Below are 18,711 nucleotides of genomic sequence, written 5' to 3' on the forward strand. Positions count from 1 at the left end.
AGGCCTCCAGTTTGAAAAACAACCCTTCACCACCACCTTCTGTCTTCTACCTTTGAGCCAGTTCTGTATCCAAATGGCTAGTTCTCTCTGTATTCCATGTGATTTAACCAGTGTACCATGTGGAACCTTGTCAAACACCTTACTGAAGTCCATATAGATCACGTCCAATGCACTGCCATCATTAATCCTCTTTGTTTCTTCTTCAAAAAACTCAATCAGTTTCATGAGACATGATTTCACATGCACAAAATCATGTTGACTATCCCTAATCCCTTGTCTTTCCAAATACATGGAAATTCTGTGCCCCAGGATTCCCTCCAAAAACTTGCCCACCATTGATGTCAGGCTCACAGGTCTATAGTTCCCTAGCTTTACCTTATCACCTTTCTTAAATAGTGGCACCACGTTTGCCAACCTCCAGCCTTCTGGCATCTCACCTGTGGCTATCGATGATACAAATATCTCAGCAAGAGGCCCAGCAATCACTTCCCTACCTTTCCACAGAGTTCTAAGGTACACTTGATCAGGTCCTGGGGATTTATCCAGTACCTCGTCCACTGTAATATGGATATTTTTCAAGATGTCACCATTTATTTCCCTACATTCTACATCTTCCATGTCATTCTCCACAGTCAACACTGATGCAAAACACTCCTTTAGTATCACCCCCATCTCCTGTCATTCCATACATAGGCTGCCTTGTTGATCTTTGAGGGGCCCTATTCTCTCCCAGTTACCCTTTTGTCCTTAATGTGTTTATAGATTCTCCTTTGCCAAAGCCAACTCATGTCCCCTTTTTGCCCTCCTGATTTCCTCTTAAGCATATTTCTACTGCTTTTATATATTGCTAAGGATTCACTCAATCTCTGCTATCTATACCTGACATATGCTTCCTTTTTCTTAACCAAGACCTCAATTTCTCCAGTCATCCAGCATTCACTACAGCTAGCAGCCTTTCCTTTCACCCTAGCAGGAACATTTTGTCTCTGGACTCTCATTATCTCGTTTTTGAAGGCTTCTCATTTTCCAGCCACCTTTACATGCAAACATCTGCCCCCAATCAGCTTTTGAAAGTTCTTGCCTAATACTGTCAAAATTGGCCTTTCTCCAATTTAGAACTTCAACTTTTAGATCTGGTCTATCCTTTTCTGTCACTATTTTAAACCGAGTAGAATTATAGTCACTGCCCCCAAAGTGCTCCCCCACTGACACCTCAGTTCCCTGCCCTGCCTTATTTCCCAAGAGTACGTCAAGTTTCGCACCTTCTCTAGTAGGTGCATCCACATACTGAATCAGGAAATTTTCTTGTACACATCGAACAAATTTCTCTCCATCTAAACCCTGAACACAATGGCTGGCCCAGTCGATGTTTGGAAAGTTAAAATCCCCTACCATAACCATCCTATTATCCTTACAGATAAGTGAAATATTCTCCCAAATTTGTTTCTCAATTTCCCTCTGACTATGAGGGGGTCGATAACACAATCTCAAAAAGGTGATCATCCCTTTCTTATTTCTCAGTTCCATCCAAATAATTTCCCTGGACATATTCCCAGGAATATCCTCCATAAACATAACCGAAATGCTATCCCTATTCAAGAACACCACTCCCCCTCCTCTTTTGCCCCCCTTTCTGAACTTCCTATAGCAGTTGTCCTGGAACATTAAGCTGCCAGTCCTCTCCATCCCTGAGCCACGTTTCTGTAATCGCTATGATATCTCAGTCCTGTGTTCCTAACCATGCCCTGACTTCATCTGCCTTCCCTGTTAGGCCTCTTGCATTGAAATAAATGTTTAATTCATCAGTCCAACTAATTATTTGCTTTATTTCTGCCTGCCCTGACTGTTTGGCTTACTTCTATTCCCAACTGTACCAGTCTCAGATTGATCTCTTTCCTCACTATCACCCTGGGTCCCACCCTGCTAGTTTAAATCATTCCAAGCAGCTCCTGGGGATTTATCTTCCGTTATGCATTTTAAGACATCCAGCACTTCCTCTTCTATAATGTGAACTCTATTCAAGCCATCACTATTTCTCCAAGTTTCCACATCCTTCTCCACCATAAATACTGACGTAAATATTCATTTGGTATCTCACCCGTCTCTTGTGGTTCTACACATAGATAGCCTTGTTGATCTGTAAGGATCCCTATTTTCTCCCAGTAACTCTTTTGCCTTTAATATATTTATAGAATCTCTTTAGATTCTCCTTAATGCTATTTGCCAAAGCCATCTAATTAAATAACTGACAAAGGCATTGCACGCAGAATAAGAGTCAAAATCAAAGTGTCCGCAGAGATGTTCATATCCATCTTGAGGATTGAAGCTTTCCTTTTCCTTGCCATTTCTTCATTATTGAATTGAATGCCAGAATAATAATTGAAAAACATAAGATGTCACCACCCTAACTCTCTGCATGTAATTACTTGTTTACTTGTAGCTGCATATAAGAGAGGAAGACGAATTAAAAGATGCAAACCAACACCATCAGCCTCCACACATGTCTCAGAAAGCAGTGTAGAAATCACAGGAAACAGAACATCCAGCGACCCAGAGTTAATTCCAGGAAGGTAAGAGTTCAATGGCAATTCTCCTAATTAGTTATAACATAATAAATAATCTTGATTCCATGCTTGACGTCATATAAAATAAAACACATGCAAAGCTATATCACAATACGACAATTCAGCTAAAGGTTCTCTGTTCACGTGTTGACCAAAGGATCGCTTGGACTAAGCACGAGTAATTATTACCTCTACCACAACCCATTCACTTTTTTAACCTTAAATTCAATCAGCAACCTTTTGGATACCTCACCTGGGGCAGCATGCAAAACAAACTGCTGCCTTCTCATACACCAATTTCAGCTTTGAGAGAGTTCTCACCAAAATTTGTAAGCACCAGCAGGGCTACCAGAATTTATACTCAGCAAGGAGGTCAAGCTGAAATGGTTATAATCAGCAAGGTATGGTTATCCTCAACAAGGAGGTCAAGCTGATATGGTTATAATCAGCAAGGTATGGTTATACTTAACAAGGAGGTAAAGCTGGTATGGTGCATTGGTCAAGGCAAATAACCGGTTTTGTTAAGGAGAAGTAAGCAGCTCTGGCCCAGGTGACCACACAGCATCCACCTTATTTTGGGAAATTCAGTTGGACAGTGATATTGAGCAAATGTATATTGATTCTACATATAAATGTACAAATTAAGAGCAGGATTAGGTCATTCAGCTGCTCAAGCCTGCTCCGCCAATCAATATCATTATGACTGATCTATTGTAACCTCAAATCCAAATTTTTGCCTACCCTGATAACCTTTCAACCCTCTGTTTAACGAGAATCTATCTACCTCTGCCTTAAGATGGATAGGAGGAGGAGAAAACAAAATAAGAATATTCAAGGATTTTGCGTCCACAATTCTTTTGGAAGACAGTTTCAAAGACACATGACCCCAAAAAAAGTCACCTAATCTCTGTTTTAAATGGGCAAGCCCCTGAATTTTGAACAGTGACTCCTAATTCTAGATTTTTTTCCCTAAAAAGAGACATCCATTCCATAGCCACCCAGTCAACACCCTTTATATTCTTCAATCATGTTGCCTCTTACTCTTCTAAATTCCAATGGTTACAAGCCTAGCCAGCCCAACCTTTCCTGGTATTACCTGTTATTACAGGTATTAGTCCTGTAAGCCTTCTTCTTTCCTCCACTAATACATTGACAGGCTTCCTTAAATAAAGTGACCAAAAAAAGTACACAGCACTCCAGATGCATTCTCATCAATGCCCTGTGTAATTGATGTGGAAGTGCTGATGTTGGACTGGGATAGACAAAGTTAAAAACAGGTTGGACTATAACCTGATGTTGTGTGATTTTTAATTATGTAATTGAAGTATCATCTGTGTTGTTTTGTATTTAATTCCCTGTATGACAAATCAATATTTGTCATACAGGGAATCATTAGTATTCCTTATTATGTTTTGTACCTGCATGCTAACCTTCTGTGATTCATGCACAAGGACAGTCAGATCCCCCGTACCTCAGAGCTCAGCCATTTCTCAACATTTAGGTAATATGCTTCTCTTTTTAATATTCCTTCCAAAATGGAAAGTTTCACAAATTTGCCCACTTACTTATACTATATTTTCTGTGATTTGGAGGTGCTGATGTTGGACTGGTGTGTACAAAGTTAAAAATCACACAACACCAGACTATAATCCAACAGGTTTATTTGGAAGCACTAGCTTTCAGAGTGCTGTGCTCCTTCATCCACCTGATGAACGAGCAGTGCTCCAAAAGCTAGTGCTTCCAAATAAGTCTGTTGGACTATTACCTGGTGTTGTGCGATTTTTAACTTTCTATTTTCTGTAGCTTGTTTGTGAGTTCTTCGCACCTCACTTGTGTCATCAGCAAATTTGGCAACTATACCTTTCATCCCTTCATCTAAGTTGTTTGTTTAAGTTGTAAACTGTTGAGTTTCCAGCACTGATCACTGTGGCACACTACTCTTTACTGCTTGCCAACCTGGAAAAGACTGCACCTACTCTCTGCTTTGTGGTAGCTATACAAAATTCTATCCATGCAAATATGCTACTTCCATACTATGTGCTTCTATTTTCTGCATAATATGTCACCTTATCAAATGCATCCACTCATTCTCCTTTATCCACGGCATATGTTACCTCCGTAAATAGCTCTAATAGATTGGTCAAACATGATTTCCTTTTCACAAAACGGTGTTGACAGTGTCTGATTGCTTTAAACTTATCCAAGTGCCTTGTTCATTCCTGATGAAGGGCTTTTGCCCAAAACGTCGATTTTCCTGCTCCTCGGATGCTACCTGACCTGCTGTGCTTTTCCAGCACCACTCTAATCTAGATTCTGACTTCCCGCATTTGCAGTCCTCACTTTTGCCTAATCTATTTCAAAACAGTTTCTAAACTTTTCCCTCTGACAAATGTTAGTCTATTGTTAGTTTCTTGCATCTGTCTCCCTCCCTTTTGAAGAAAGGAATTATGTTCTCTACCTTGCAATCTAATGGGATTGTCCCAAATCCAGGGAGCTTTGAAAATTAAACCAATACATCAATGATCTCATGAGCTATTTCTTCTAAGGTTACTCAGTAGAGACTACAGATCAAAGCTCAGGATTTTCTGTATCTATGTGACTCGATCTCACAAGGCATATTGAGTTGAGCAAATTTCTGATTTTGTTTTCTTCTCTTTCATTCTCAGGACGTGGGTAGCATTTGACAAGGCAGTTATGACTCCATCACATTGGTGTGTAGGGCTCGGTTAATATTTGTAAACAGAAGGTTAGCAATTATTGTGTAGTTTAAGTATATTATTAATAATGTCCCCTTTAGCTAAACCCAATCATTATTTCTGCTGGGCAGGGTGTGGTTGATCTAACTTTCTTATTGCTCAATTTCTTTCTGTGCTATTAATAGAAAATCCTTGTTATACTGGTTGTATTATAACAGATAGTGTCAGTGAATATGCTAAGGTGTGTTTAGTTAAGTGGTACAACATTTCTGACTGGGGTAAAAAAACAACATTTTACTTTATTCTTTTTTGTTGGGAATGGATCAAATATGGGGCGGCACAATGGCTCAGTGGTTAGCACTGCTGCCTCACAGTGCCGGAGATCCAAGTTCAATTCCACTCTCAAGCAACTGTCTGTGTGGAGTTTGCATGTTCTCCCTGTGTCTGTGTGGGTGTCCTCCAGGAGATCTGGTTTCCTCCCACAGTCCAAAGATGTTCAGGTTAGGTGGTTGGCCATGTTAAATTGCTCATAGTGTCCAGGGATGTGCAGGCTAGTTGGATTGGCCATGGGAAATGCAGGAATAGGGTAGGGGGTGGGTCTGGTTGGGAGGCTTTTCGGTTGGTCAATGTGGATTCAATGGGCTGAATGGCGTACTTCCACACTGTAGGGATTCAAGATCTGACACTATATGTGAAGTAAAACTTTATTCTCCTGAATGTGAAAACATAAGTCAGGATTTTGTCAACAATCACACAATGTGTCACTCTTAATATTCTAACCAGAACTGAATACCACTGCTGCTTTCTCTATTTTTGCCTTTTCCCATGCAATTATAAGTAAAATTCAAGGTGCCAATGACATGCATGTGAAACATGTATTGCAGTGGCTGGGGATGCTTTTCCATCGGTAAAACCCATCATCAGCTGAGAATGCCTCATCGAGGGGTTATCTATTAAAACGTATCCTGGTCAAACAAGGAGGCTCTGGAACACTGCCATAACTTCCCAGTCCAACTCCATTTCCATTAACATAGGACTTGAGGGCACGGGCTTTACTCAAAATTAAATATCACTTGTAAATATTTCATGTTGCATTGCTTTCACAGTATTCATGTATGAATCATCATTATTCAACTAGTTTAGTCAGAGAACCAAACATACTGGCAAGTCAGCATCTGTGAAGAGAAATTAGAGTTAACACTTTAGGTCTGGTGTCACTTCCTCTTCACAGATGTTGCCAGACCTGCTGAGCTTTTCCAACAACTTCTGTTTTTGTTCCTTATTTACAGCATCCATAGTTCTTTTGTTTTTTTTATCCTGGCAAGTCAGATTGTTGGCATGCATTGACGCTGCAAGGGAGTTGGGGACATTTTGTTTATTGTGAAAGAAACAGGTTGTGTATTTGCATTTGTTCACTATTGAATCTTTGTATTAGTGTCCAGGGTTTAGATTAGATTAGATTACTTACAGTGTGGAAACAGGCCCTTTGGCCCAACAAGTCCACACCGACCCACCGAAGCGTAACCCACCCAGACCCATTCTCCTACATTTACCTTTTCACCTAACACTACGGGCAATTTAGCATGGCCAATTCACCTAACCTGCACATTTTTAGATTGTGGGAGGAAACCGGAGCACCCGGAGGAAACCCACGCAGACACGGGGAGAATATGCAAACTTCACACAGAGAGTCGCCTGAGGCGGGAATTGAACTCGGGTCTCTGGCGCTGTGAGGCAGCAGTGCTAACCACTGCGCCACCGTGCCGCCCCCAAGGGTTGTTCTCAACATCTTGTGGAACACAGCTGAACTTGCAGGCTCTACTGGTCCTACATTCATTGCAATGTAAAGGACATTTTCCCAATTGCTCAATGCAATTTCATTTCTTCACAGACAAAACTTTTAGGAAGGTTGTACTCCTCAGTTGCAGGCTTGCTGGCGGCTAATTAGAGCTATCCATGAATGGTAGGTACTCTCACAGTAGAAGAAGGTGTCACTTGTGGGGACAACTAAGTCTAACATTCTCCTCCTTTTCTCTTTAATGCTGCCTTTGCTCTCAATCTCAAAGGTATCTGTAGCCTTCCCAATGTAGCAATTCCAAGGATCATGATCTACACCAACACTTGCTACCAACAATGATGGATGTGGCACACAGAGAGTGACTTCTTCAGGGAGTGCTTGAAAGATTTAAATACAGTCTCTGTTACATTTACCAGTAGACTGCTCTTGGGCAGGTGACTGTTGTCTCTCTGGGCACCCAATCCACTTAGATCAGAGTGGTGCTGGAAAAGCACAGCAGGTCAGGCAGCATCCGAGGAGCAGGAAAATCGACATTTTGGGCAAAAGCCCTTCATCAGGAATTGCCAGGATACTTTTCCAGCATCATTCTGATTTAAACTCTGGTTTCCAGCATCTGCAGTCCTCACTTTTGCCTACCCAATCGACTTGGCATTGTAAGAGAATGGTATCACGACTGGTGATGCTGGTTGTTTCCAGGATATCAATGTCTGTGATACAGTCTTGCCAGCGCATCTTGAGGATGTTTCAGAGGTAGTGCTGGGACAGGAATGGATCATGATCCATGGCTCAGTGCTATACGGAAAAGAACTACAGCATTGCACACATTGAAATGAAATAAAGAACTGTAGCTACTGGAAACCTGAAAGAAAAACAGAAATTGCTGAAGGAACTCAGCAGATCTGGCAGCATCTGTGGAGAGAGAAACACAGTTAATATTTAGGGTCCAGTGACCCTTCTTCACAACTGCTAGTAACTTGGAAAAGATGGAGAGGAAGTAAAGGATAGGTGGAGATGGAGCCCAGAGGGAGAGAAAGACAGTTAGGCAAACAAAGAGACAGTAATGGTAAGTCAGAGAGAGAGAAACACTGCTAATGAGGACCATAAATAGGTGAAATTGTGTTGGTTGAGCTGAAAGTAGCCCGTGTCATGACAGGGCCTGGGATGTGGGGTTGAATAAGGAAGAAGGTGTTCAGGCCTGAGAAGTGTTGAACTCAATACTGAAAAGTCCAGAAGGCTACAGGGTCCTCAGGTGGAAAATGAGGTGCTGTTCTTGTGCTGAGCTTCCCTGGAGCAGGCCCAGGACAGAGATGTTGGCCAGTGATCATCGTGGTGTATTGAAGTGGCAGGCAACTGGAAGCTGGGGTCATTTTTGCAGATAGAAGGTAGGTTTTCTACAAAGTGGTAGAAAATCGTGGGAGTGTGGGGGTTATTGACCTGGAAGATGTGTCTGGAGCCTTGGATGGTGAGGGGGGTGGTGGAAGTAAATGGGCACATGTTACCCCTTCTGTAATTGCAGGGGAAGGTGCTGTGGGAGTATGGGGGTTATTGGGGATGAAGTAGGAATGGATCAGGGTATCCCAGAGGGAAGAGTCCCTGCGGTCAGCTGACAAGGGCTCCAGGCTCTGTCTCCAGGAGTACATGCCACCTTTTCCTACCTGCTACTAGTTTTGAAGAAGGGTCACCGGGCCTGAAATATTGACTCTGCTTTCTCTCCACTGTTGCTGCCAGATCTGCTGAGTTTCTCCAACAATTGCTGCTGTTGTTCACATTGAGTTTGATCTGCACTCTGAGGCTGTAGCTGCTGCATATTCATTTGTGCAGTCTACCGAATGCACTGTTTGCTTTTGAAAGTCTTTTGTCCACTTCCTTGTCCATGGTGGCACCAAACAAGGAGACATTCCCCAAAATGGCTTGACCGCTTCCAGCTCAGGTCTTGTAATGACATTACTTGCTTGTCCTCATTGTTCTTGGGGTGCAGGACTCCACTTTGCTTTAAAATGAGTTTGAGAGTAAAGAGTTATAGCTCTTTGGAAAAACATGTTGTTATCCATTGTGGGTCTGACTGACTGAAGGCCAGAGGAGTGTATCATCAATGAAAATAAGTCAAAGGAGGAGTTTTATTCTGCCTTTGTGCGCCTGTTTGAAATGCTGTGGGGGGAACTCAAAGCCCTGTAAGGACTTTGTCAGTCAACACCCTGAGATAAAGTGTTATGGACTAGGCCAGACCCCCTCAAAATATTTCAAAAAAGTAGCCCAGACCCTAGCTTTGCTAGTTGTTTAGAGCAGGTGAAGCATGGATATTCCAGGGGAGATGCAGCTGGAGATGTGGGCGGCACGGCGGCACAGTGGCACAGTGGTTAGCACTGCTGCCTCATAGCGCCAGAGACCCGGGTTCAATTCCCGCCTCAGGCGACTAACTGTGTGGAGTTTGCACGTTCTCCCCGTGTCTGCGTGGGTTTCCTCCGGATGCTCCGGTTTCCTCCCACTGTCCAAAGATGTGCAGGGTCAGGTGAATTGGCCATACTAAATTGCCTGTAGTGTTAGGTAAGGGGCAAAATGTAGGGGTAGGGGTGGGTTTCGCTTCGGCGGGTCGGTGTGGACTTGTTGGGCCGAAGGGCCTGTTTCCACACTGTAATCTAATCTAATCTAATCTAATCTAATCATTGGTCAAACCATTTAGATTTAAACAATACAGAATTTATTTACAAGGTAACCGAATGAACCACGAACAAAAGAGAACAGAATACCGAACAACGCAGCCTATCGAAAGCCCAACAGAATATCCCAATTTAATCATGCTGTTCCCAATACTTGCGATGATCCCCATAAACACTCCTTGGCACAAAAGGTAAAATCAAACCCAGGGTCTTACAGGAGATATGTCAGACAGAGAGAGGATCATCATGGACCTGCTTCTTTGGGCCCAGCAGCTTCAAACACTGCCTGACTGCTTTCAGTGAATAGCCAGACTGCTAAAAACCAAATCAAACCAGAGAAACGCTGAGCTGGGAGAACTGACCACTCCCCTTTCATTATACAAGTGTACTTTTTAACTTGAAAGCCTTTTTCCTGAGGCAGTGTCTGTTAGCTATTATCAAACTGGCCCTAAAACCCATCCAAGCCCAGACTTTTTGCAACCCGTGTTTTTATGAGCTCCTGAGAGAAAAAAAACCAAGGACAACATAACCTTGTTAGAGGTGCAGCATCATCACAGGAGCAACATCTGGACTGTTGTGAGCCTGGCTTTTCACATCTTGCTTTCTTAACATCACTAACTGTCATTGCTCTCCACCACCATACCCAGGGCAGCACACCCTTCTCACCTCACTCTTCCATGTTCTCAACCTCATCCTCTGTCGCAGTCCCCCAACTCTCCCCCAATTCCTCCAAACATTCCATGCTCCTGACCCCACACTGTAAATCCACAGACCTTTACCAGTCCTAAGCCACTTTGTAAGAATCCATTCTCTTCCACTTTGTGCCATGGAGAGAAAGTAGGGAAGTCTATGACCTCCTACACACTGCCCACAGCTGCACACCAATTTGAAATAATGGTAAACCAGGTGCCACAAAGTTCTCATGTACCACTGACTTTATCTTAAAGGTGGGACTCAATTGAAAATTATTTCACATTGCTAAGTATTCATTACATGGAACTGTATCAAATGTACAAACGCATTACAGACCAATGCAATTTTCAACATCACCCAAACTAGCCACGCATAATGAGGAGCAATTTCAGCAGCAAAAGGAGACTCTGTCATGCCTGTGAAGAGGCGAAATTGAGGACTGCAGATGCTGAAGGTCAAAGTCAAGATTAGAGTGGTGCTGGAAAAGCACAGCAGGTCAGGCAGCATCTGAGGAGCAGGAAAATTGACGTTTCGGGCAGGAGCCCTGGGTTCCTACCCAAAACGTCGATTTTCCTGCTCCTGCAGTCCTCACTTTCTCCATGCCTGTGAAGAGTTGATTTGAACATCAGCATCAGAGAGACCAACATCACTATCCAGGATGGTGTCAGACTGCTATCTATCAGCAATGGCAGTGTGAGACAGGAACTTCTTGATTAGAGTTCATACTCAATATACATATTGCTGCAGCTGTTATGCCCAAGCCGAGTTAAGTGTTGAGCAACAGCAACTTGACTGAGAACAGTTTGCGAGGACGATGTGTACTAGAAAGATAAAGAGAATTGACAGTTTCCATGTTATCTGTTTCAGACTATCTTTAGCATCTTGTGGGAAGACAAGTAATGGAGTGTGCTAATTCCTGTATAACTCAATAATAAACTAACAATATTGTAACTCAGCCACAACCACCAGAGCAATGACAGTTGTATACCCAAAGATCCATTGTTTGATGACCTGGCCACTGGGCTATGACATCTTGATGACTTGCAAGTCCTGGGCCTCCTCCACCGCCAAATCCAAGCCACACAATGCCTGGAGGAAGAACACACCATCTTCTGACTTGGGGCCCTCCAACCACACAATTTCACCAGTTTCCTCATCTCCCCTCCCCCCCCCCCACATTCCTGCTGAAAAGCTAATGCCCGGAACATTGACTCTCCTGCTCGTCAGATGCTGCCTGACCTGCTGTGCTTTTCCAGCACTACTCTTTTCAATGCTGATCTCCAACATCTGCAGTCCCCACTTTCTCCATGACCTCTTGATGGTCCATTCCTCCACTACAAGGAAATCGTGAAGATATCAAAATAAAACAAAGGACTGCTGGATGTTGGAGATCTGAAACAAAAACAGAGAGTGCTTGTAAACACCACAGGTCTGGCACCGTGCGGAGAGAGAAAAACAGCATTAACATTTTAAGGCTAGTGACCCTTTGTCAGAGAACAGGCTCAAGAGACTGAATGGCTTTCTCCTGTTGGGAAAAGATAAAGGGCCACTGGACTCTAAATATTGTCTCTGTTTTTCACTCTACAAATGTCCCTGGACCTGCTAAGTTCCTCCAGGGCTTTCTGTTTTTGTGTGAAGGTAGCAAGCATTGACACTGACAATTGGCAGACAGTCACCGACAGCTGTGACTTCTAAAAGCTGACGGTTTGGAGGAAAATTAAAAGAGGCAAGAAGGAAGGAAAAGCTCAGCCAATTGGCCACGCTAAATTGTCTGTAGTGACAAGGGATGTGCAGGCTAGGTGGATGAATCATGGGTAATGTGGGATTACGGGGATAGAGTAATCTGGCTAGGCTGCTCTTTGGAGGGTCGGTGCAGCTCGGGCTGAATGGCCTCCTTCTGCACTGTAGGAATTCTATGATTCTGTGATTGTAAAATAGGGGCCCACAAATCATGTCCCATTTCTGGCATCTTTAACAGCAAATGCAGAAATGATTGCCATATCCTGAACCACAGCAGGTAGTGATGTACACAAGGTGGACTGGCACAGTACAAACTGTTGTGCTATGACACGGCAGCTGACCTCATGTGAATAGAAGATATCATTTTTGGAACATGATTAAGATGCTTCGTGAATTCCATTGGATAAGTAACAGCTGAGTTGCACAGAACAGCAAATTGCAGGGTCAACCAAGGTGACTGATGAAATTACTCATCGCCACTAGGATGCAGGAAAGTACTACAATTGGCTTCAATCTCTTGTATTAGGATATGGAGATGCCGGTGTTGGACTGGGGTGGGAAAAGTTAAAAATCGAACAACACCAGGTTATAGTCCAACAGGTTTATTTGGAAGTACAAGCTTTCGGAGCGCTGCTCCTTCATCAGGTAGCTAGTGGGGCAGTATCATAGGGCACAGAATTTATAGTAAAAGATCAAAGTGTCATACAACTGATGTGATGTGTTGAACATACCTAGATTGCTGTTAAGTCTTTAATCACTTAGAATGGGGATGCAGGTTTCAATTCATTAATATGTAATTTCCAGAACTTCTTTGAAGTCACATTCGTGAGATAACTTAAGGTTTATAAAAGAAAAGGTGACAACTCAGCTCAGACAATGCATTAAAGGACTATAACCTGGCGTTGTGTGATTTTTTACTTTGGAATTGCATGACCAAATACAGCTGGATCTTCTGCTGTTGATTACTGCCCCCTGCTGGCAGTATGATCTACAGGAGATGACATGCTTATGAATGGGCTTGGATGTGATGGTCTGTATTGAGAAAGTACTCTCCAATGAGTTCACAATGAATAACAGTCATCTGGCAAGCTAGCAGACGGTTCCAGCAATACAGAACGTGTAAGAATTTGGGGAGGACAGTGCAGAAATGAAAGGGATTTTGAAAAGGTCATGGAGTGAGAAGGTAGGGACCACATGAAGTTCGAGGCTGAGTGGTGAGTTTATAGAGGTTTATAAAATTATAAGGGGCATGGATAGAATAAATAGCCAAGATCTTTTACCCAGTGGAGGATGGTCACCCAAGGTCGAATGTTCTGGACCATTGAAGTGTTCTCCGACTGGGAGGGAACACTCCTGTCTGTTGATTGTTGTGCAGTGTACATTCATCTGTTGTCATAGCCTCTGCTTGGTCTTGCCAATGTACCATGCCTCCGGGCATCCTTGCCTATAGTGTATGAGATAGACAATGTTGGCTGAGTTGCAAGAGTACCTGCCATGTACATGGTGGGAGGTGTCCCCACGCGCAATGGTGGTATCCGTGTAGACACTCTGACACATCTTGCTGCATCTAGTGTGACTAGGTTGTATGGCGTTGTCCTGAGAGCCGGGAAGTTTGCTACAAACAATGATCTGTTTGAGGTTTGGTGGTTGTTTAAAGGCGAGAAACGGAGGCATGGGGAAGTCCTCACTCTCAGCCTGCGCTCAGGATACAGCAATACAGTTATGGCACACTGTAAACAGGCAAGGCAACAAAACTACACCACGTACATGCACACCAAGAGCAAGAAACTGGAGAAACTAGGCATCACCACCAGCAGTAGCCAAGTCCACCTGGCACCACAGTGGAAAATGTTATCACCATGGGGAAGTCGATCGTTAACTTCTTGGACTACACCCTTCAACTGGAAGAGATTGAGGTTCTTAGCAGGGATCTCCGTTTCTGCCCCACCACCAAAATGGAGCCCATGGGTCTTCCATCAGACATAGAGGAATTCAACAGACAAATGAGACTCTGGGAATTCTTTCAAGATGCCAGCAGTGATCCCAATGTGCCCACCAAGGAACCAGAGCGGTCATCACAGTGATCGGTAGAGGAGCAACCAAAGAAAGAGTCAACTTGGACCCCACCGGATGGCCGCTTCCCTGGGCTGGACACGTGTGCTTAAACCATCAGGAAATATATAAATGCTAATATATTATATATACTATATAAATATATACTACATAAATTCTAATTAGAAATATATAATTAGAAATAATATAGATTCATCAGCCGTACCCACAAGGTAGAGCAAAACATCACCCGATCACAATGCAACACCATCCATGCTCTCAAAACCAATTACAATATTGTCATCAAACCAGCAGATAAAGGAGGAGCCATTGTCATTCAGAATAGAACAGATTACTGCAAGGAAGTGTACCGACAACTGAACAACCAGGAATACTACAGGCAATTACCAGTCCATCCAACCAAAGAGCACACCCATGAACTAAACACATTGATCAGGACTTTGTATCCAGTCCTTCAGAGTTCCGTACATGCCCTCATCCCACTTATTTCTCGTGTAGGCAACTTCTACTGCCTTACAAAGATACACAAAGCCAACACATCAGGGCATTCCATTGTATCAGGCAATGGGACTCTGTGTGACAACCTCTCTGGCTATGTCAAAGGCATCTTAAAACCCATTGTACAGGGGACCCCCAGCTTCACTACTGACTTCTTACAGAAACTCAGCACCCATGGATCAGTCGAATTGGGAACTTTCCTCGTCAAAATGGATGTTTCACTACTCTACACCAGCATCCCCACAATGACAGCATCACAGCAACAGCCTTAGGACTCAACACCAATAACAGCCAATCTCCACGCACCATCTTACAACTCATCCGCTTTATCCTTGACCACAACATTTTCATCTTTGACAACCAGTTTTTCATCCAGACACACGGAACAGCCCTGGGGACCAAATTTGTCATCATTTTCCTGCATAGGTTCAAACAAGACTTCCTCTGTACACAGGATCTCCCACCAAAACTATACACCAGATATATTAACAACATTTTCTTCCTCTGGACCCATAATGAGGAGTCACTGAAAAACTACACAGGGATATCAATGAGTTTCAGCTTACCATCAAACTCACCATGGACTACTCTCTACTATCTCTCATTCTTGGACACATGCATCTCCATTAAGAATGGGCACCTCAGCACCTCACTCTACTGCAAACCCACAGATAACTTCACGATGCTGCACTTCTCCAGTTTCCAACCGAAACGTATTAAACTAACCATGCCCTATGGACAAGCCCTGCGCATACACAGGATCTGTTCAGATGAGGAGGAACGTGATGAGCACCTGGAAGTGCTCAAGGATGCTCTCATAAGAATGGGATAGGATGCTCAAGTCATCGACCACCAGTTCTGACATGCCACAGCAAGAAACCATAATTAGACACAAGCTGCAACCGACAGGGTACCCTTCATTGTCCAGTACTTCCCAGGAGCTGAAAACTACGCCATGTTCTTCGTGACCTGCAACACATTATCAATGAGGATGAGCACCACACCAAGACCTTCCCCACACCTCCACTTCTCCCCTTTAAACAACCACCAAACCTCAAACAGATCATTGTTCGTAGCAAACTGCCTGGCTTTCAGGACAATACCAGACAACCTTGTCATGGTAGACGCTGCAAGATGAGTGTCGACACCGACACCACCATTACACATGGGGCACCTCCCACCATGTATATGGCAAGTTTTCATGCGACTCAGCCAACGTTGTCTATCTTGTACGCTGCAAGCATGGATGCCCGGAGGCTTGGTGCATGGCGAGACCGAGCAGAGGCTACAACAACAGAATGGACACCGCACAACAATCAACAGACAGGAGTGTTCCCTCCCAGTTGGAGAACACTTCAGCGGTCCGGGACATTTGACCTCGGACATTCAGTGACTATCCTCCAAGGCGGACTTCAGGACAGGCAACAACGCAAAGTGGCTGAGCAGAGGCAGATAGCCAAGTTTGGTACCCATAGGGATGGCCTCAACTAGGACCTTGGGTTCATGTCATAGTACAGGTGACCCCACTGCACTAAAGACACACACACACTGACATTCTTAGACAGGAACACTCACGCTCAAATACGCTCTGATATACACTCCCATACTCTCATGCGCACACACACTCTCTCACAGACTTGTACTCCTTTACACTCACACTCACACATATATACACACTCTCTCACAGATACTCATAACCCTCCTCCCCCCAACACACACCCACAAGTACATACACACGCAGACACATATAGGTTTATGGGGTGAATTTGTAATTGCAGGATTACATTTTATTTTGCTCAAAAATTGCATGAGTCCATATAAGATTCTGTATATCTGTTTTTAGATTAGAATCAGTCTGAATATTGTGGCACAGTCTCACACAGGGCACCTCACACCTCAAATGCATTATTTGAGCCAACATGACACCAATTGCTTAAGTTTGCTTGAGAATGTAACTTTAAGAAAGTTCTGCGATTTATATATGAAAGAACTGAAACCAGCATGTTTATTCTAAAAGATGAGAGACTTAACAAACAATACAGGTCTTTTTCAATATATAATTTCAGTTACATCACATTGTAAACTTTTGCTATAAATTCTGTGTCTTACGATCTTATGCTCCACGACCACCTGATGAAGGAGCACCTCTCCAAAAGCTAGTGCTTCCAAATAAACCTGTTGGACGATAACCTGGTGTTGTGAGATTTTTAACTTTGAAAACTTTGGATATTCTGACATGGTGAACTGGATAGTTGCCCAGGAATTGTTCAACAGAAGGACTGTACTCTCAGTACTGTACAGAAGGACTGTACTCTCAGTACTGTACTCTCAGGACTGTGCAGAAGGAGAGTACAGTCCTGAGTTACTGTGCAAGAAATCCGCAATCACTTGCAGTGAGCCCTCCATCTCCCTTTTGGAGCCCAGACTACCCTTCCTGCTGACACAGCCTGACTGGACCCTGACGTAATGTCCCCTTCCCATCCAAACCCAACTACTTCCTGACCCATTTACCCATGCACTCATCTATCCAGCGACCACTCCACCCATCTGTCACCTTCCACTTTGCCATGCTAGCCACTCACCACTCTACAAATCTGCCAAACTACCACACTCTCCACCTTCCACTTTCTGCACTTCACACTGTCTTCACCTGGCACCTTCCCCTCCTGTGTGCTACGCACCTGCCACACAACCCACCTACTATCCTTCAAATTTACACACTTACTTCATCCACCAACCCAGACTAACAACCTTCTTATTCATTCATTCATTCATTATTCACACATTAACTAGCATTCACACTGGACAACTTGCCTTTCAATAGCCATTGCTGCAAAAAGGGAAGACTTGGTTTGGTCTTCCCAATCATCCAATGCTCCAATCTTGCAATGAAGCTCTCCATGGGACTGTACACTCTACATTTCTGAAGAAGTTGGCCTTGGAAGACCCAATCAGAAATGCAGAGTAGTATGAGACACAGAAATGTAGAAACTGAGCATTAATCCGATTATAATCGTCACCTTGCTGAAGATCCAAACTTTTTTTTGTTTTGAAACCACTGTCATCATTAAAAACCCTCATATAATGGACTTTTAAAGTCTTCTTCACATCTTTGTTATCTGTTCCAATGAACTCTTGACCTTTTACCGTATGTAAGATTAAACTCACACAAAAATCAACTGTACATTGAACTTATACCAAGGGTGATTCACCATAGCCCGTATGCTTGCTGACCAGCTTTGGCAGCAACTCAAACTAAAAATCCTCATTTGTCTGCATTCAAATTCACCCACGGCCTTGTCTTTTCCTAGCTCTGTAATCTCCAAACCCCAAATTTTTCACCATCTTTGCCTTTCTTCAATTCTACACACTTGCACATTACTATTTTCCATCAACTGACACCATCATGTTTGCTTTCAGTTGCTTAGTCCCTAAACACAGGTATTCCCTCCCAAAATCTCTCTCTGCCTCCATATGCCTATCTCCTCCTCCAAGGTCCACCCACCTTAAAACCTACTTTTTAAAACAAGCTTCAGGTGAACTACAAAATCCCTTTGTGTGGCTGAATCAAAGCTCCAGTGAAGCACCTTGGAATATTTTACTTTCTCTGTATAAATGCAAATTGGAGTTGATGAGCAGTACCACAGAGTAACATCATAAAAAACCTGACCTTGAGCATCAAACTCTCTATTTAAATGCCTACAATATTGCTCTATGTTTAGATCATAATCCATGCGTTAGGCCTGCAGTAGTTCAGACTGTAGCTGAAAATGTTTTGTTGGAAAAGCGCAGCAGGTCAGGCAGCATCCAAGGAGCAGGAGAATCGACATTTCGGGCATGAGCCCTTCTTCAGGAATGAGGAGAGTGTGCCAAACAGGCTAAAATAAAAGGTAGGGAGGAGGGACTTGTGGGAGGAGCATTGGAAATGCGATAGGTGGAAGGAGGTTAAGGTGAGGGTGATAGGCCGGAGTGGGGGTGGGCGCAGAGAGGTC

General features: G+C 43.5%; 1 protein-coding gene across 6 annotated transcripts in view; it reads left to right on the plus strand.

The window, feature by feature from the left end:
• rbbp8l (retinoblastoma binding protein 8-like) overlaps window positions 1-18,711 on the plus strand; it is a 102,407-nt gene that overhangs the window by 78,664 nt on the left and 5,032 nt on the right. For 4 of the 6 annotated variants that reach the window (XM_043710625.1, XM_043710631.1, XM_043710628.1 and 1 more), the window contains 2 exons: window positions 2,441-2,570; window positions 5,231-5,309. In XM_043710625.1, coding sequence (XP_043566560.1) covers window positions 2,441-2,570; window positions 5,231-5,294 — 194 coding nt within the window. In that variant the 3' untranslated portion in view covers window positions 5,295-5,309. Of the gene's footprint in view, window positions 1-2,440; window positions 2,571-5,230; window positions 5,310-18,711 lie in introns of those variants that run through there. The other 2 variants (XM_043710629.1, XM_043710630.1) reach the window with 2 other exon arrangements.

The sequence above is a fragment of the Chiloscyllium plagiosum genome, chromosome 20, assembly GCF_004010195.1.
Source record: "Chiloscyllium plagiosum isolate BGI_BamShark_2017 chromosome 20, ASM401019v2, whole genome shotgun sequence".
NCBI lineage: Eukaryota > Metazoa > Chordata > Chondrichthyes > Orectolobiformes > Hemiscylliidae > Chiloscyllium > Chiloscyllium plagiosum.